Raw genomic sequence first — 20,914 nt, 5'->3', positions numbered from 1 at the left:
GCCCGCCCCCTCCCTCAGTCCCCCAGACGCCGACAGCTTCCCCAGCACCCCGGTACGTCATGTAGTTGCTATGGTTACGCTGTTCTTTAGTTGCTAGGTTACCCAACTTTTTAGTTGCCATGTCTACCCATGCAATTCTGTATTTGTTTGTTTGTCATGGTTTTGTATTTTTCGTGGTTATCCAATTTCTAGTTGTCATGGTTACACAGTTTCTTAGTTGCTTAGTTGTCACGGTTACCCAGTTCTCATAGCTGTTTGAACTGTACTGCGTGTCATATGACTGTGTAACAATTTTACATTTTTACAGTTTTACACTGGAGACCCATGATTTTATGCTACATGTCTCACAAACATATAAAAGGCAAATTTGGATAATAAATATTTTTAACCATTATAGGTTCATCCTTAATGTAATTATCTTTCAGGCATCCCTCCCCCAGCCACACCTTCCCAGAGTTCCCCAGCAAGTCTCCATAGCAACAGGACTCCGCCCGGGCCACACCCACCTCCTCCATTCACGCCTTCCCAGAATTCCGCCTTCTCACCCATGACCTTGCCGTCTACCAAGGTCGGCCAGCCTTCCCCGACCCGGTCGCTACCAAGGAGACGACCTTCGCCCTCTGACTCCTCAGCCAGTAGGTCAAAGGGCAGGGACAGTGTGTCACAGAACGGTTCGTTGCCAGGCAGCAGCAGGCAATCAGTGACCTCTGACACTTACCCTTCGACTCTTGACCCCTCACACCTGCCCTCGACAAGTTTGACCCCAAATGGCAGCCCTCCAAGAAAAGGTCGGCAGCTGTCTCCTAAAGACGGCGGAAGTCCTCGGGACCAGTACAGAGGTCACCGGAAAACACCCTCAAGGTCAAGTCAAGGTTTGTGATACAATTTTTTTTCCAAGATTTGGAAGTCAGTTGTTGCAATTTGATCGTATCTAACATGTAATATTATTGATGAATGATACTTTCGTGTAGTGAGAAGAACTTAGCAGTTATAGGTGAAGCCAAACGTACTTTTCAAGATGGCAATTATGTATGAGGCTTGTCTTTCACTCAATTTCTCTAACTTGAAACTATGTCATGAGCGGGTATGAGCCCTGTCCTTGGTGCTGAACATTATATTTTCAAGAAATGGCTACCTTCTAAATCATGCCCTTTTACCTCTGACCTCCCAGCTGGGTCGTCGAGCGGCAGGTCGCTGCCAGAGACCCCCCTGAGCACCCCCGTCTCCAGTGTGGGCCGGTCCGGCCACCTGAGCACCCCCGTCTCCAGCGTGGGCCGGTCCGGGGGTAAGAGGTCGCGGAAGAGCAAGCACTCCACCCCCTCAGGCAGCGGGTTGTCGGCGTCTGATCTGGAGGGGGTTCCTCCGGATGTACAGCAGCTATATGCACAGGTAAGGGCAATATTTTTCCTGCAATATTGTACACGGATTGGTATTGTGTGGCTAAAAGTTAGGTATTTGGCCCAAGACTATTAGAAGTATTGGGTTCAAATCCACTGATATGCCCTGACGTTGTGCCTTTGGAACCTGACACAGCTTTCGTCACTTCACTCAGAAAAAACTTTGGTTAGGAACGTCCCTCGGTAAGGATGTAAAATGGAAGTTGCATGTCTGAGGAGAGCCACAATTCAACGTTAAAGAACCCACCACACTTATGGAAAAGAGTAGGCTGGCATCCTTCCTAGTGTGATCATGTCTCAGTGCATCAGACAGTTTAGGCCTTACAGTCTGATCTTTACCATGACAATAGATAATGATTGTGTCATACGTTATGTTATTACATATGATAATGATTATTTTTGTACCAAGATATAATCACATGGAGAGTAGTACATTTTAGTCAACTTTATCCCTTTTTGTAACATCATATTTTTTCATTTTCCTGTTTTATCTCAGGTTGACCTGTCTAAGAAGCGTAAGAACCGTATGAAGCGTGACCACGCCGCTGCGATCGCCCGCGCCCTGAGCCAGGAGGGGGAGAAGGACGTGGGAGGGATTCTGGATGATAAAGCCGTTGTAGTGTTTAGGGAGAGGACGGCTTTGTAATTGTACAAATTCTACAGCTTCATTTAAGTGTCTGTACTCATTTCACAGATAACTCCTACACAAAAAGAAACCTGCACACATTCTGGATGACAAAGTCATGGTGTTCAGGGAGAGTATGGCTTTGTCATTTTAAAACTCCTACATACTACAGCTTCTAGGGTATTTAAGGGTTTTCAAATCATCTCCCATGTAACATCATTCTGATCTTAAAAATATTAACACAAGTGCGAAATGTTACGCAGTCCAAAGGCATATTCAGGCTAAACTTTGTGACTGAACTTTCATAACTGCAGTGAAGCCTGAGATCTTCATAGTTCTGAAAATCCTAGGATACTGTTGAGACCAATGTAGAAATGTCACCCTTTTGAACTCGAAATTATAATCATAAAGAATTGTGAATGGCGATTCTTATCTTAAGTGAAGCTTCTTAATCATTGCAGCTATTATTCCAAACATGTACCAATAAGCATTGATTCTATGCAAGTTAAGCAATAATTCTTTTCTCTGAAATTGTCAGTTGCATTAGACAATCTATAGGGAAAAAAATAGAAATGATGGTAGACTATGCATTCATACGCATTGACTATACTTCCCTATGCATTCATACGCATTGACACAGTATCCAATTTAATATTATTTGTTCTGAAAATGCAGTAGATTAAGATGTGATGATGTTGCTTGGCAGAAATATGTTTTAAATTCTAATTGTGTGATTTACAAAATGTTGCTGTGATGATTATGCACTGTTTCTGATTGCTGTGAATTAGAAATTTAATATGAGATTAAAGTTAACAGTTGCAGTAGATAACTAACTTGCCCTGCAGAATCTTGCCAATGAGAATTGTGATTTGATAGACTAAGTATGATGTGTATATATACCCAATATATGACATATGCTTTGTGAAGAGTATAATGTGTATTAAACTGTTGCAAGCAAATGTATATATTATTAATTCCAGCTTCTAACAGTGTTGATGTTTGATAGATAGACACAGTCTAAGACTGATAATTTACTAATACATTTTTGTAATAATGGCATGTTTGTATAAGAGTTTATTTTCAATAAAAGCATAAAAATGATGGAAATAGCTGCAGTGGTCTGTTTTTACTACTAATACATCACACATAGAAGCCTAACACTGGAAAATCACTTACTTTTTATGCGATAAACCCAACCCTACATGTACATTGTACATGTCCAAACAATATCCCAGAAAAATATGTATAATATCCAGTTCTTTAGTCCTAAATTAGTCGGCGACGAAGGACTACCAAGAGTCCTAAATTATAGACATGTGCTTTTGACCAAAATTTAATTTGAATCAGACAGGGATGCCTTGAGATAAAAGAAGAAAACTTCAACATAAAAGTCTGCAACATCTGCAACATTAATGCATAAAAGATACTAAAACCTACATGGAACAACATTTTTACAAACATGGCACAGGTCTAAAAAGGTTCAACCAACTTACACTTACTTACACTAGACTCTAAATCAGTAGAAATAAAGTAGAAATCTATACATTATCTACATGATTGTACAAAACTTCTATCAAAACAACAGCATATTTTCTAATGGTGCATTGGGTAGTCAAAGTACAGTACTGTTCCCAGATGTAAACTTGAAACTTGATGTTCACAACTGTTGGTCACTTTACAAATCACAGTGACTGCTCTTTCAGGAATAAAATATTCCATCTTTTTTTTAGCACCAGTAAGGTTGGAGAGATGGTTTACAGCACTGTAATTATCACTTGAAGCAAAGTTGGCCTGTAGTTTCCATGGACCTTACAACCATCCTTCAACTGAGACGGGGGGCGCCATAAACTTCCTGCAACTTTTGACCATCACATGTTCTACATGTAGCTGCATGACATGTCTGCATCACAAAAGTGGTGGGATGTTTGACAAGATTGGTGTTGTACAGCCAAAATATTAACCGCCTCTCTACCCATTACAATTTTCTGTTGGAAATTACAGTACGGTTCAACTTTGCCTAAGAATGCTTACCACTACTTAGTTCTCAGTCCCCCTGTGTGTGGCAGTTCTGTAGAAGTTGTTTCTCCCACATGACAACCGTTGCTAGGCTCCTGTGTAGAACTGTCTCATTAGCTGCCTTCAGAAAGTGCTGGAATCTCCCATCTCCTGTTAACACAATCATGAAAACTTTATGATGATGACATGATACAGTTACTGCAGACACATTATAAATATACCTGGTATATAATATACAAAGTTTTCAAGGCTATCTGATTACAAAAACAACAATCTGGTATTCCATTATACATATAGCATGAGTTTTGGTGTAAAAAAATCTTTCTCTTACCCAGTAGCTGCTGCATGGGAACCACCTCCAACACGTCCCTCTCCCCCTGCAAGCCCCCACAAATGGTTCCTCTCACATCCTGCAGGGCCTAACACAGGTGCAGATAGAACACAGGTTCAATGTAGGAAATCCACACACTCATGACAGTATTATGTTTGTGAAGAATATGTGTCATACATGTATGCACGTATAGCATATAATTATGTGAAATATAAAAATTCGTAATTCTCAGAAAGTCCCAAATTCTCTTCAGTATTATTTTATATGGAAGTCATGAAGATATTGTGACTGTCATAAAACTTTAAAAATTTTTAAAAATTTATTTATTAAAAATTTTTTTAAAATTGACCCACAGGACAGAGGCAAGTGGCGTGCTGCCATCAAGCCCCAGGTGTGCAGTGCAAGCACGTCTAACCCTCGGAAGACGGGGAACAACAGACGATAAACCGGACAGTGAGTGAGAGTGAGTTATTGTTTACCTTAACAGTAAACAATCATTTCATCAACACAACAACTTCTTTGTAATATTACATTACCTCCAGTAGCCTGGGTTCACAGCCCCTGTACCCAGTACACACTAGCAGCAGGCTGGGTCGACTGTGTGGCTGCAGGGGGCACAAACTAACCTGGAACAGAGAGAATGGGGTACATCTTATTAATTACGTCCCCTAGCCCACAGGATAGAGGCAAGTGTGTTACGCCGAGGGGCAGTTATACTGGCTAGTATACTGATACAGAAGTGGCAGACTACCATCAAGCTGCAGTATAATTGCTGTGCAAGCACGTCTAACCCTCGGATGACAGAACAACAGACAATAAACTGGATAGTGAGTGTGTTAACTTTCCACTAAATGGCTGATTATTAGAATAATAATTGAATTTTGTGAATTTTATAAGCTAAATATGATGCACAATGTAAAAGTGTCATTTAAAAACAAGAAGACACACAAAAAAATAATGTTCTCTTTTATGAATTTAAAATTCATTGAGCGATCTGTCACATATTTAGTCACTTAGCAGCAGCAGCTGCCTCCAGTAGCAAGAGGATGTTACTAAACTGTAACTCAATCATTGATTTAGAGTAATTAAACACACATCAGGTGATGACCATTCTGTTACCACCTGAGGCTTGGCATGGTCTGAGTCATGCCCAAATTAGGCATGGCTGAATGGGGACTGTGAAACAGGAAAGGTGATTCAGTCAGTGGAAAGTCCTGTAATGACATAATCACATGGGGAAGTCCCTAAGTCAGCCAGGTGAAACCCAGAACTTTCAGTTTTACCAGAGTACAGGGAGGAACATGGAAAGTTCTACCCAGGCAGGTTCACAGCTGTGGAGCCTCAGACATCCAGGTAAGATTTAGTCTCAGACACAAAGCTCTAGTTACTGTAGACATCTTTTGTTGTGACCAAAGTGCACTATGCACGCTTTGTACGCTTGCCAAAAGACCCAGTGGCCGAAGGTGTAAACATTAAGTTAATAAGTAACTAATACGTCATAAGACAAACAGGTCTACATCTTAGGTAAATGTATGACATAATGGAAAGTTTCGGCAGTGCTGCAGCAAGAGGGAAAACCAGAGGGAAAACCAGAACTCTCTCCAGTACAGGGAGGAACAGACAAGTCTCTACCAAGGCAGGTTCACAGCTGTAGACATTTTCAGACATCCAGGTGAGATTTAGAGAAATCTTAGACATCCATATGAGATTAGGCTGCCTGAGTTCCACAATCTTGCAAGGGCTAATTGTCAGACAGGTTGCTTGGAACATGATCCATAGCTTGATTTTGAGTGGGTACTGAGGGAAGTCATTGTTACATGTAGCAACTACTGAAAAACTAGTCAGTAAGGCTAAATATTGTTTTGACTAAATACAGACAAACTAATATTCAGATTGCTGCAGGGGTACACTCCACAGTATCAGTCATTATCATGATCACCTACTAGTAAATAGACTGTAAACTGTAAGCTGAAATTTCCTAGGCAACGTTTTGTCCCTTTGCTGCATGATAAATACAGGAAGACGGCTGAAATCAACATGACCAGCCTGGCGGACAAGCTACAGAACTTAGAGCTGTGTCTCAAAAATCGACGTAATCCAGAACTTTTTGGGCAGGCTCTGAGAAAAGCCATTCTTAACAATGATCAATACAAGGAATTAGAGGTCCTGAAAAGTCTTGGAGACCTGCATCTTCAGAAAGCAAAGCTCAGGAAAGATTCAGCAGAGTTTGACAAGGCTGCTGCCCTGTATGCTGCTGCCCTACGGCACTGCACAGATCCAGACATGGGAGAAACACTGGAACATCGTATCGGCTACATGGAGAAACTCTCCAGACAACTGCTGCAGGGGTACAGTCCACAGTATCAGTCACCAGACTACTGCGGTACTGCTGACAGTAATGTCTTAAGGGTGGCAAAAATTTGTGACAAACTGGACAGAAGAGTTGGTAAGCCCTGGCACTCTGTAGAGGAGACTTACACAGAAACATTAGTGACTGCCATTGGTAATGGTGACATGTTCTTAGAGGTCGAGGTTTTGAAATCACTCGGAGATTTCTACCTTGAGAATGGCCAGAACACCTCCGACTTATCAAAATGCTCCCAGGCAGCTGCCATGTACAAGAAAGCCCTAACAAGATGTAAGGAAGGTGAGACGAAATTGACCCTGGAGCATCGCGTCTTGTTCGCAGAAAGGGTCAGGAAAGCAGGAAGGCGGGTGAGTAGTTTCCGTCATAATACTGCTAGCAGTCTTTGAACACATAAGTCTTAGAATAGTTTACGAGTACAATGCAGACTACATGACATGGTCTCAGTGTACATATAGATAGTATTTTACTTAGTATGAAAAAAAATTAATTGATCAACCAACATGCACATATGTTATAATAATGAAGCAAATATCATGTTCAGCATTCAGGTATGCGAGAAAAGCCTCTTGTTCAAGATAAGCAAATTACCGGTATCGTAGCTGAAGAGAAACAAACAGACATGTGAGTATATTTTGTGGAGGTTTATACAAAATTTTCTACAACTTTCTTTGAATGCTTACACGCTGTAATAATAATTATTATTTAAACTGTTATTTTGAATCTTATAATACATATCTACTGTTATCTGCCTTTTACTTCTAGGCAGCACAAGGAACACCTTAAGAAAGGTGAATCGTCCCTTGCCAGGGCAGACCTGGACTCAGCAGAGCAGCACTTTGCAGCTGCACTCAAGACAGTGCATGTGAGAGGTAATATAAATAAGAAACAAATAATTTTCCAAAGCTTGACGATTATCAATGTAATAATAGGCAGTCATTTTGAAACTTGAGTTTCCTTTCTTAAGTTCCAATAAATACTGTTACTTTACGTTTAGTAACTTCTTTTCTCTTTTTTGTGATAAATTATAAATGCAAACATTTCAATAACTAAAGGTCTTTTCATGTGGTGTTAGTAGTAGTATTCAAATTTAGCTTTCTCGCAAACAAGCCTGACTGCAAGCTCTTTCTCCTCAGAACCCAAAGCCCAGCAGTACCAGAGAGAGGTGGAGCCCCTGTGCAAGTTGGGGGATGTCTACAGTAAGCGAGGTCAGCAGACAGGAGACGGGGGAGACTTTGTCAAAGCAGCAGCACTCTACAATGCAGCAATAGCCAGGTCAGAGGATCAAGTCCTCAATGGTAACATAGCAACAGGTATTAAAAAGGTTGAAAAGTCATTTCTGAAATGTATCTTAGACATAAGTCATAATGTAAGCCTGGACAACACAGAAAAGCACAAGAAACAGCTGAAGGAGATGCGGGACCAGATCAAGCTGGAGATGGAAACCATTGACCAGCAGCTGGATCCCTATGTACATGATGAGGATGACCCATGTGTCAGAAAGATAGAGGCAAAACGAGCTCAGGCTGTCAGGCAGTTGTTTGAGAAAATTGCACAACAAAGGAAAGAGTTCATCAGCCTGCTTGTAGAAGAGTGTATTGGGTTAATGGGTCCCCCGCCCTTTAAGTATGCCCTGATGGGTTTGGGTTCACAGGCCACAGGACTGGTAACTCCATATTCAGACCTGGAGTTTGCCATCTTGGTAGAGGATGAAAGTGAACAACATAAAGTTTATTTCCGTAACCTCACCCACTATCTACACCTCAAGGTGGTCAACCTGGGAGAAACCATTCTCCCAGCACTGGGAATAAAATCTCTCAATAACTTCTACTCAGATGACCCACTTGACAACTGGTACTATGACTCTGTTACACCTCGTGGGTTTGCATTTGACGGCTCCATGCCAAAGGCAAGCAAGACTCCACTGGGCAGGCAGGGAACCTCAACTGAACCACCCAGTGAACTCATCCGCACCCCAAGGAACATGGTCTCCATACTTCAGAAGGATTTCACAGTGTACCTGAAGGAAGGATATCACCTTGTCACTGTCTTGAGAAACCCATGTCTGATAGCAGGGGACCAGGATTTAATTGACACATACATGAGCATCACAGTGGAGATACTGCAAGCTGATGAAGGCAAAATGGCTAAACAACTGGCACAAGAGACAATGAAGGAAGGCATCAAAAGCCATAATGATAAGCTAACAGCAAGGCTGATTGATGTAAAAAAAGACCTTTATCGCTTCCCAGCTGTAGCAGTGAACTGCTTGGCACTGTCTTCAGGCATCATACCTACCACAGTTTGGGAGACAATAGAAGAAATGGAAAAGCAACAAGTGATCAGTCCCAACAATGCACACCACCTGACAGTGCTTACCAGCATCTCAGCAGAACTCAGACTCAGAACCTACATCGCAAATGGTGGACAGAAGGAAAACCTGTCAGCTATGGCCTCAATGGGAACAGTGCTGCATGAACAGGAAACATTCATATCAGCCAATGGTGAAGAACAAACAGATCAACTGAAAGCAGTTTTCTATCTATCAAATGAAAAACAGCTATTTAGATACTATTATACACATATTCCTCTTAAGATTTTTTTGTCAGAATGGTCTGCAAAAGAGGCGATTCCTCTTTCTGTCCCTGATTGCTATGAGAATTCTCCAAGTGTGAAAGGAACGATGTACTATGAGCTATGCAAATATAGGCAAGCTATCAGCTTCTTTGATAAGGCCCTAAAACATTCTAAAGTTACAGCAACTGACCAAGTGTTCCTGCTGCATAAGCTTGCACATGCTTGGCTTGGCATGGGTGGTTACCAACAGGCAATCACTTATTCCGAAAAGGCACTGGGGATACAGAAAACTATCTGTCAAAATGATCCTAACATAGTCATCTTATTACTAAGTAACCTGGGGACAGCCTGGTTGGAACGAGGTGCTCCGAGAAAAGCTGTAAGCTACAATGAACAGGCATTACATATGTACAGGAGTGTCTATGGTCACATAATTGCACATTCTTATACTGCCATGTTGCTCTACAACCTGGGGATGGCTTTGCATGACCTGGGTAATTACAAGGACGCCACCAGCTACTATGAGCAGGCCTTACAAATGTTGTGGAGCATATATGGTCAACGCACACCACATCCTTACATTGCAGCCTCACTCAACAACCTGGGGGCAACCTGGGAGGCAAGGGGAGATCTTGGAAAAGCAGTCAGCTACCATGAACAGGCCCTACTGATGTACAGGAGTGTGTATGGTCATAGTTCAGCACATCCTCACATTGCCAGCTTGCTTGAAAGCATGGGGGCAGACTGGCTCAGCCTCGGTAAGCACAGAAAGGCTACGAGCTATTGTGAACAGGCACTGCAGATGCACAGGAGTATCTATGGCCAGGAAACAGCACATCCTGACATCGCCATGTCACTACATAGACTGGGGTTAGTATGGAGCCAACAAGGTGGATACAAAAGATCAATCAGCTATTATGAACAAGCACTACAGATGTACAGGAGCATCTATGACCAGGCACATCCTAAAACTGCCTCCACACTGAACTGTCTGGGTGGTGTCTGGGCCAGACAAGGGGATTTCAAGAGAGCAATTAGCTGCTTTCAAAAGGCACTGCATATGCGCATAATCATTTATGGCAAGGCTGTCGAACATCCCGACATAGCAATCTCGCTTAGCAACCTTGGGGGAGCCTGGGGCAGCATGGGTGATCACAGAAAAGAAATGAACTACTTTGAACAGGCACTGCAGATGGACATGCGTATTCATGGTCAGGGTACAGCACATCCTGAAATTGCCACCTCACTTCTCAACATGGGAAGATCCTGTTACTCTCAAGATGATTATTGGAGAGCCCTCATTTATGTTGATCAGGCACTGCAGATGTTGAAACATATGTATGGTCAAAGTACACCACATCCTAAAATTGCCACGTCACTCACCCACCAGGGGAAAATTTTGGATAAACTGGGTGATCACAGAAAAGCAATAAACTACTATGAACAGGCGCTACACATGTGCAAAAGTATCTATGGCCAGACTACACCACATCCTGATATTGCACGTTTGATCAACGATATTGGTGAAGCATGGAGTGCCCTGGGTGATCAAAGGAAAGCTGTTTACTTTTTTGAAAAGGCATTAGATATGAACAGAAGTATGTCTGATCAAGGTATGGCACATCATTTCACTGCAGACACACTCAACAACCTGGGATCAGTTTATCTTGATATCGCTGATTACCAAAAAGCTGTGAGCTGTCTTGAACAGGCAGTGCAGATTAGGAGAAGTATGTACGGCCAGCACACAGCACATCCTAACATTGTTGCCACACTAAACAACATGGCAACAGCTTGGTCCTGCCTTGGTAATCCCAGAAAAGCCATCAGTCTCTGCCAAGAAGCCTTGGCTATGGCAAGGCGGATTCCCTCTCAAGAGAAAAGTCTTTTGTTAATAACACAAATCGAAAGAAACATTGCCTTGATAAGTGTAGAATGTGCAAATACCACATGACAGTGTCATGTTCCATTAGAAATACTGAGACCTCACTTCTGTCTCTGGCAAATACATTGTTCACCATTAGGCCACACCGACTTAATTGTATGGATGACATCCATGCGCATTGATTTTTGCCTGTCCTCAAAAAAAAAAATCACATCCTCCTGGCACACAAATATGTATAGCACTATATAACAGTAGAAACTTAATCAGCTACCTTGAATATGCCCTACAGATGTGCAGATTTAGGCACATTACATTGCTACAGATCCTGGATAGTACTCACTAGATACATGTAGCTAATATCTGTATCTGTATAGCCGGTATAACCGCCCCTCGGCGTAACACACCAGCTTCTGTATCTGTATAGCCGGTATAACCGCCCTTCGGCGTAACACACCAGCTTCTGTATCTGTGTAGCCGGTATAACCGCCCTTCGGCGTAACACACCAGCTTCTGTATCTGTATAGCTGGTATAACCGCCCTTTGGCGTAACACACCAGCTTCTGTATCTGTATAGCTGGTATAACCGCCCTTCAGCATAACACACCAGCCTCGCAGGCACGCGGCGCGGCGGCAGCTAGTTGAATAAAATGTCATGTAACCAGCTGCTGTTATGCCGCATGTCTGCAAAAGCTGGTGTGCAGTTGTACAAGCTACAGTATATAATTAACACACATGATAATGATGATATATATCTATAGACTGCCTACCTTGTTGAAGACCCTGTGTAGTAAGTAGACCAGTCCTGCAGCAAACCTGGTCAGTAGTGTGTGAACACAGCACACCAGCAAGCCACCTGGGGGCAGGCTCTGGGGAGGAAAAGAAAAATGTCAAAACTAATAGTAACATATGAATACTTCAGCAAGTATTTTATTTCATGTATGCAGTTGAAGCAAACTGTAACAACACAAATCATAATTGAAGAGACAATGATAGCTTGTTTCATGCTGTAAGACTTAGTGATGTTTTATACAATGTATATAATTTGTGATGATTGTATGTTCATTCTCTTTTATTTTGTTGTCAGTATGTTCATATGTTTATATGTTTTGAAACCTGGAAGACTTTAGACTAAAGGGTATCGAAATAAACGAATAAACCAACAATTGTATAATGTGCATTGTGATTTGTATAAAGAACTCTAATACATATTGTTGTTAAGTCACTAGTGGACAGCATCTGTACCTTAATAGCCAGTAGACAGAGCAGGAGGAAGTCTTGTTTGGTGTGACTCTCCTCCTGCCCAAACTCTCCAGTCTCAGTCCTCAGGTCTGCAACTATCCCATCCACTCCTGTCATCTGTAGCAACTTAGGTAACCTGAGCAGGAATGAAACTCCAGTCACTTCAGATTGAACTATTTTTTCAAACACTTCCAAAGATCCAAAAACCAATTAAAACATGCAATTTTTTCTTTACTGAGGAATGAACTGTAATATGAGACAAAGATTCAAATTTTTCCAACATTTTCCATCAACCAATAAAAATGAATTTTCTTTTAAAAGTACTAAGACTAGTATATAGAACAATTTCCAAAATCAAAAGGCTTCTCTTTAAGTACTGAGTGCCTGTACAACTGTCATATGAGACCCGGAGTGGAACTGCAGTGACAGCCTAGTGTGAGTCCGTGCATGTAGTTGTAAGCACATGGGACCAGTATAGTGTGTAGTTACTGTATGCCAGATTCACACTTAGCCAAGGGAGCTATGACAACCACAGACAGACATAGATACTTCTCTCACCTAAAGAAACACAGGTGAACTTACCTGGAGTCCTGCAGGACACCTGTCCTGTCCTCAGGTGAGGTAGTTAAGATGTCTTCACCTGAGTTCACCTCCTTCAGGGCCAGGAATGTCTCCACTGGGTCCGAGTCAACACTGAAAATCTGTCATCACAAGGGGAGAACAATAAAGAAAATGATTAATATAATTCTAACATTTTTAACCCAGGATAAATTACTCTTAATAGATTTTTCATTTACATAGTGGTGATGTTTTGTGATGTTGTTGTTTTATCTTTCAAATTTTTAACTAAAATTCCATTCTATACTCCTGTAAATTACCTTTTTTTTATTAGTTATATGAAGTTAAGACACCCACCTTTGGTTCCAACCCTGCACTAAGATAGGGTTTGAGCCTCTTTAAGACTCTGGTGTTGGTAAGGCACAGGATCTTGGGCAGCAAGGACTGAAAAAAAATATTCAGTCTCAGGTCAAGAAAAACAACAAGAAAATACTAGTCATAAGATGATTAACAAACCTGTCCTGGTTATTGAAGAGACAAATTTCAAAGTAAAAACATGAAGATGATGTAGAGAACTAGAAATAACCTTGCGGGCTATCTAGCTCCAAAACCAACGAATGCTGGTAAGAAAATAAACTTCTTGGAACAGGTAGAAATGTCTTAACTCACCTGAGACAACTGTTGCCTATTCAAGGCAAGGAATGCATCGTCTCCACTGGACTCTGTGTCTTCTTGAAACTTCCTCAAGAAGACTGTATTTTCTTGGAGGAGGATCTGAAAACAACCAAATAGAAGACCACTAATTCATCAACTTATGTCTGACATATAACTTTCAAAATATCCAACAAAAAAATTGCTTCATCTTTGCTGAAGAGCTACAATCTTCCACTAGTTGTGACAGAGAAGACAGACGCTATCTACAGTATTTACAGGTTCATTGTACCGGGGAATTAATTCCCCCGTAGCTGTTTTCAATAAACAAAATGAACAGTGGACCACGGCTTAACATCTTGTCCTAAGGACTGCGACCCTTTCCAGTACAATGCGTATCAGGTGAGTGACAACAGCCGAGATTCGAACTCCCAACCTCTTGTTCCAGAGGCAGGGTCACAAAACATTTAACATATTGAAAGTAATTTGTGTTTTTCTGACCTGTGCTTTGTCCAGTGCCTCGTTCCACTGACTGAGAACATGTACATCACAGAATCGTGAGTTCCATACTCTCCTCACCCTTCTCCCTACCACTGGGTACACAAGGTCCTCTACTGCAGATGGGCTGGGCTCTGGCTCCTGAGAGGGATGCAGAAGTGTAAAGAAAATAATGGGTGGGTGAGTGGGTGGATGGATGGATGGATGGATGGATGGATGGATGGATGGATGGATGGATGGATGGATGGATGGATGGATGGATGGATGGATGGATGGATGGATGGATGGATGGATGAAGGAAGGAATGAATGAAGGAAGGAATGAATGAAGGAAGGAATGAATGAAGGAATGGAAGGATCAATCAGTAAAATTATTCCGTTTACTGTTCCTTAGAAAATCAATCTTAATTGTGGACACAATATGAAGTAAATATTAGAGTAGCTTGTATAAGGTATCAATAAGAGGTACTATATATCCCTACCTCTACCGAAGCCAGAGCTGTGCTGTAAGACTCCCCTTCCCAGTGCCCCCCTCCTCCATCCTGTAGAACCCTCTGTGCCCAGGGTATCTGGGATTGTTGCTGTCTCTCATTGAAGCTGCCCTGCAGCTGTTTCCGAAGGTCAGATGCGAAGTTTGACCTCGCAGCTGCCTGGAGACACACACAAGAAATGCTGTCAAGGCTGGAAACAAGAATGGATGGGCAGAACTAGTCAATACTGGTCTGCTACATAATGTAAACCAACACCACAGCACTGGTTACCATGGTGACAGACGTCTGGTCCAGGTCATTGAATTTATTTGTTTGAAATGGAAGAAGAAGAAACTGAGCAAAACCACAATAAAGGTACTGGTACCTCTGTGTAAATCCTGTGGTCCCTGTGGATAGGCCTGAGGTGGTACCGGTGTACATACTCCTGTGCACAGCAGTCCTGCAATGGAGCTACATGTACCACTAACCCTACTCCCCCCCCACACACGTACCTCAGTGTAAATCCTGTGGTCCTTCCTGATAGGCCGGAGGTGGTACCGATGTACGTACTCGTCTCCTGTGCACAGCAGTCCTGCAATGGAGCTACATGTACTACTAACCCTACCCCCCCCCCACACACACGTACCTCAGTGTAAATCCTGTGGTCCTTCCTGATAGGCCGGAGGTGGTACCGATGTACGTACTCCTGTGCACAGCAGTCCCTCGCCTGGCGGAGGTGTTCTGCCCTTTCCTCACTCAGGTCCTCAAACAACTGCAGGTTCTCCTGGATGGTGTACAGAAAGTGCAAAATGAAACAAAATGAAACAAAATGGAACGAAATATGTATGTAGGAACGAAATATGTATGTAGGAAAGGCTTTGACTTTTGTTCCCTTTTTGACTGCCAAAAAATTGTCGTCAATATTTGCATATCAATCAATAGTTTGTGCTTATAAACCTGCATTTCTCCTCTGGTCTCCCAGTCACTGACGAAAGCTTAAACGTCTGACCGTTTCCAAAATCATATCCAGTTGCTTGAGTAACTGTATGTAGGAAAGGTGTTAAGCTGTTTGGACATTCGAAAGGTGAGAAAGTGTCCGCTTGACATCCAAACGGCAACGTTAAGATTGATGAATATTCTTAGAACCTCAACATTATAAGATCATACCTGGATGGTATCACACTGGAGTTGTGTGAACTGCCGGCAGCAGGAGACCAGCTGCGAGGTGAAGGTTGCCGGGAGGGTCTCACTGGGGAAAAGGTCATTCTCAGGGCTATCTGGCTCTGTGGAGGTCAAGAACAGGACCTGTTTCATTTTGTTACTCAAAGCTTATAATTACGCAAGACATTTATTTTACATCATTTTTAGTCATTTTTTTCTTAATTTCAAGGGCCTCAAGCGAATAATCATGTATTTCTTTTACAGTACATTTTCTATGTGTATATCAGCATCTTTCTTTATTCATTTGAATACTTTCTTTTTTTTAATATTTGACATGTCCAGAGTTTTTCCACCAACTTGAAGATAACCTGCCCAGTCTTACTGAAGTTGTTCATTAGTTTGTCCATGATGTAAAAAGTTATGAAGGTCAAAGACTTCTGGATTCTATGTATCGGTTTTTAGCTGGGTTAAACTTTGTGTAATTTTCTGACGTACTGAAATTAGCCATGAGTTTGTCCATGTGCCCTGTCAGTGCCTCCTGTCCTGAGTAGCCCAGACAGACAACGTACACCTCAGAGTTGCCAGACTTACTGGTCGCTGGTTTGAAGGCATGGACCTAAAGCAGCACGGAATAGACAAGTCAGTAATATAGCCTGTGGTTAGCAATACTTCTATACAACTTTGTAAAGTGTTTGAAACAAAAATCATCCTTCATATGACTTGCTGGCAAGAGAAATGCATTGCACTGTCTGCCATGATCATAGCAATACTTAGAAATTCATTCCTTTATTCCTTTATCCACCAGATTCTGTTTTTTTTTTTTTTTACTTATTTATTCCATGTCTAAAACACCCAGAACCATGCCTATCTTAAGTTCTATGCCTCACTGGGTTAGGGTTAGGATCAGGCATAGTTCTGGATAGTCTCTACACATCCAAGAGCTCAGATTTGCCTGCAGGCACAGTTCTGGATATGCATGGACTATCCAGAACTACGTCCAAGCATGGCTCTGGTTACAGCACAGTTCTGGATAAAACAGCACCCACCTCGTCAAACACACAGTTGAGCAGGTACATGAGGCACGCCGAGGAAGGCTCCAGCATGGTGAACTTCTTCACTACCAGAGCGCCCCCCTCCCCCAACAGCTGCAGGGCACTGACCACCTCACAGTAGTGCAGCTGGGACACTATACTCTCCTGTTCTCCTGGGTTCTTCTGACAGTCTATACTGCCGTCTGCCGTTACCTAGGAAACAGGAAACATAAACATAAACAATAGAAATAAACAGGAAAAGTAAACAATAAACTGCATATTGTTCTGGCAGTCTGTAGATAGGGACCGAAATGGGAGGACAACTTGTAAAGGTGTTAATGCACCTGTTTTGTCCCCCTTTCACTTGTATACTCGTGGTAAACTCAAATAAACAAATGAAACCGGTCTAGATCCCCTGTGAAAAAAAAGGTTGGGACAGAAAACACAGAAAACAGTTTTTGGTTCTTTTAAACAGTTGATAATCTACAGAAGCTTACCAAGTGTATCGGCTGGATTTCTTCCACAAATGTCTTGAGATGTTGCAGGTTCTCAGCACTCATGATGTCTCCTGTGTTGTCAGCTCCAAAGTGCCAGTTGGGGAGAGTACCAAAGATGAACCTGGGGTGTGAAATGATTTGAATTCATTTATAAAGTTACCATAAAACTTTCAAGGTAGTTAAACCTCTCCACTACAAGGTGTTTTAACCACTAATTCCTACAGCACAAAACACCCTTTTTCCTTATATTGCAAAATAAAATCACTGCAAAAGCATGTGGCGTCCTGCAAAGCTATTCAAATCAAACCCTAATATCATGATTTGAAAACAAACCTTGTCTGGCCAGGAAATGGTTCAGACTGGTGATGACAAACAAACAAACAAACAAACAAACAAACAAGCAAACAAACAAACCTGTCGTCATCAATGGTGTGCTCCAGATCGTTACCCTCATAGTAAGGGTTGAGGGAGTTTCCCACCCAGTTCCAGCCACAGTCCACCCTCCTGTTCACCAGGTAGTGGTTCAGACTGGTGATGAAGGCTCCCGGCGCCTCACACAGGTGAACACTGCTGAACACACCTGCCTGGAATACATAGTTTGTTGTATAATTTGTTGTATAATGGATTCTATTATTTTGATTAACAAAGGAGCATCCAAATCATGGACTGCATCACCTAATGTTGGGACACCACTTGGCTGGCCGGTGAAGCTGCCGATACTCTAACTCAAACCCGCAGGGGTATTGACATTTGCTGTGCCCAAGAACCACAGGACAGAGGCAAATGGCGAGCTACCATCAAGCCCCAGCATCAGAGTGCAAGCATGTCTAAGCCTCAGAACATGGGGAACAACAGAAGATAAACCAAATAGAGAGAGAGAGACTGTGATTTTGAGTTTAATTTATGTTATTCTTCCATTAATGATTAATCCTGTTGTATAATTTAGTATATTCTGTTGTTATGTTTTGTATCATTTTAGTGGACTCCAGGAAGACTAGATTGTATTCACTAAAGGACTGTTCTTAATAATCCTCACCTCCACGGCAGCGTCCGAGACCAGTGGAAATGTGCAGACGATCTCGTGGAACTTGCACCAGGCCTGTGTACACAGCTGTGGGCGGATGTTCTGCTTCAGGTGCGATATCACCTTCCCCGCACGGTTTGTCTGGTTTGTGTGCTCGTGCCAGCTACGAATCTCCTTATCACTTAGGAGACCTGAGGAACAATAACATGTAAACTGTAAACCAAAGCAAGCATCAGGTACAAATGTAGATCGTCTGCTTGAGGTGTGAGATCACCTTTCTGGCACAGTATATCTGGTTTGTGTGCTCGTGCCAGCTGCAGATTTCTTTGTCACTCAGTAGACCTAAAGACAATAAGATACAAACTGTAAATCAAAGCATGGTAAACATCAGGTGGATTATCTGCTTCAGATATGAGATCACCTTTCCCGTACGGTTGGTCTGGTTTGTGTGCTAGTGCCAGCTGCGGATTTGCTTATCACTCAGGAAACCTGAACAACAATAAGTAAACAAAACACAATAAACGGCTGGTCTGCTTCAGGTGGGAGATCACCCTCCCAACACGGTTGGTCTGGTTTGTGTGCTCATGCCAGCTACGGATCTCTTTGTCACTCAGGAGACCTAAACAACAATAAGATATAAACAGTTAAGGATGTACAGTAAATGCAATCTCCTTTGTTCGTGTCCTCGTGCCAGCTGCAAATCTCCTTGTCACTCATGATCAGGAGGCCTGAAGAACAATAAGTAAACAAAACACAATAAACGGATGGTCTGCTTCAGGTGGGAGATCACCTTACCCGCACGGTTCATCTGGTTGATGTGCTCGTGCCAGCTACGGATCTCTTTGTCACTGAGAAGACCTAAATATTAAGATATATTACATGCATACAGTTAACAATACACAATAAAATAAGACAACAGCAGGTCTGTTTACTGGTGCGGTTGGTCTGGTTTGTGCTCAGGCCAGCTGCAGATCTCCTTGTCAGTACTCTCTCTGTCAGTACACTCTCTCTATCTCATAATAGTCTTATACAGTTATAGATGATCAGAGTTTTCTTTTTCAACTGCTCTCAGTTTTCTGTTCCTCACCTACTCTCATGCTGGTCCAATCTCTGATGTTATCATTTCCATTGACTCACTCTTCTTACTCCCTGTAATATCACTGAGAATACCTTATAAACAGCAATAGGTATACGTACACACAGTGATTAATGAAAGGTCTAGACCACCTGACTCTTCAGAGCATCCATATGGTCATTGCCAGTTGCTAGGTTTATTTTGTATCATGTACACATTGCTCTACCTCTAGATGTCTAGTATCATGTCGGCAGAACGTACTGCGCCTGCGCAGAACCCTGGATTTTCTGCCTATGTGCTTAGATGTCTGATCATCTAACACTGACCTTTGACCCTGTTGAGTTCCTCCTTCATCCCCGCCATCTCGTGACTCACCAGGTTCCTACAGGAGAAGAGAACCCCGGCGGGCGGGAGGTGCCAGGAGTCGTCCTCCGGCTTCTGGAAGGAGAACTTCTTACTGAAGAGTCGCTCGGTCTCGTCCCACACGGCCTGGGGGAAGTGCTGCTGTCGCCGTGGTGACGGGCGAGGCTTGTTGCCGTGTTGCTTGGGATACGGTTGCCGGGGCGACGGGTGTGGCCGCTTGTGGGACATCCTGGTTTCCTGGGGAGATATATGTACATCAGCAATGCAAGCTTTAGCATTCAGTCTGCTATTAAGTTCTCATTCATGTATTACTCCGAAGGTACCCCCTAAAAGAGTACCAAGTCAAAAACTAAACGGCTGTATGAACGCGTGTTTTATTGGTGAGAATTTTCCCTTATGGTTTTCTGTGGAGATACATCAGCAATGTAAGGGGGCCTGCATGGGGGGGGGGGTCCCAACAACGCTCTGCGCTAAACTTTGAGAGCCGGCTACGTATTATGATACAGAAGAGATTACGCTTTATGATAAATTCCAAGTGGCTACAATGCATATTACGTAGAATTAAAACAACGAATACGTTCTATGCAAAATACGCTAATTACATGTACACTCTATGTTGCATTAGAGCGGTCTGTAACGCTCTACGTAGAATTAAAAGGACTGATTACGCTCTACAGAAAAGGGCTTGTGGGCCCCCTTATATGCTTCAGCAATGCAAGCTTTACATAACCTTTAGCCTGCTAAGGTAGCCATTTGGTACTGAATTTGTACTTGCTATGCGGTTAGGCAACAGGGAGAAGGTTATGTACTGGGATTATGTTTGAAACGGTAAAGAAACACTCAGGCCTATGCAACTGGAAGTTCTATAATGTACTACAATCTGATTTTAATAGACACATTACGCTGTTAGCGTTACATAATTTCTACCACATGGCAATGTACTGACCACACAAATACCAACAATAAACAACACGTAATCTAAGGTATAAGATGTTCATAAGCAGACAACATCCTTACCTTTTAACCCGCCTTTACGACATAAAACCACAACGAAACCAACCAACAAGTTTCACTTTCACTGTTTACCCGCCATTTTGTGAACTCTGACCTAAACTTTGACCTCCTGTGGAGATCTCTAACCCAGGGCATTCT

The 20,914-nt window shown here is 42.4% G+C and overlaps 2 protein-coding genes across 2 annotated transcripts in view; one reads left to right on the top strand and one right to left on the bottom strand.

The window, feature by feature from the left end:
• The window catches only part of LOC109461950, a 17,819-nt gene extending 6,256 nt beyond the window's left edge, over positions 1-11,563 (top strand). Inside the window, exons 8-15 of the mRNA XM_019758429.1 lie at positions 19-52; positions 426-872; positions 1,172-1,389; positions 1,894-2,039; positions 6,388-7,084; positions 7,279-7,358; positions 7,500-7,606; positions 7,871-11,563. Of these exons, the coding sequence (XP_019613988.1) occupies positions 19-52; positions 426-872; positions 1,172-1,389; positions 1,894-2,039; positions 6,388-7,084; positions 7,279-7,358; positions 7,500-7,606; positions 7,871-11,265 (5,124 nt within the window). The 3' untranslated portion in view covers positions 11,266-11,563. The remainder of the gene's footprint in view (positions 1-18; positions 53-425; positions 873-1,171; positions 1,390-1,893; positions 2,040-6,387; positions 7,085-7,278; positions 7,359-7,499; positions 7,607-7,870) is intronic.
• A 1,450-nt stretch (positions 11,564-13,013) lies between these two features.
• On the bottom strand, positions 13,014-20,863 carry LOC109461949 (cap-specific mRNA (nucleoside-2'-O-)-methyltransferase 2-like). The gene is made up of 14 exons (XM_019758428.1): positions 20,780-20,863; positions 19,726-19,999; positions 18,337-18,515; positions 17,715-17,884; positions 17,301-17,421; positions 16,819-17,016; positions 16,268-16,388; positions 15,779-15,894; positions 15,258-15,395; positions 14,624-14,791; positions 14,146-14,283; positions 13,663-13,767; positions 13,351-13,437; positions 13,014-13,136 (listed from the first exon to the last, which is right to left on the bottom strand). Exons 2-14 carry the CDS (start codon positions 19,988-19,990, stop codon positions 13,014-13,016), a joined length of 1,929 nt encoding a protein of 642 aa, XP_019613987.1. The 5' UTR covers positions 19,991-19,999; positions 20,780-20,863.
• Between the last annotated feature and the right edge of the window lie 51 nt (positions 20,864-20,914).

The sequence above is a fragment of the Branchiostoma belcheri genome, unplaced genomic scaffold (assembly GCF_001625305.1).
Source record: "Branchiostoma belcheri isolate BF01 breed outbred unplaced genomic scaffold, Haploidv18h27 scaffold98, whole genome shotgun sequence".
NCBI classification, from domain to species: domain Eukaryota; kingdom Metazoa; phylum Chordata; class Leptocardii; order Amphioxiformes; family Branchiostomatidae; genus Branchiostoma; species Branchiostoma belcheri.
This window is presented reverse-complemented; position numbering and strand designations above follow the sequence as displayed.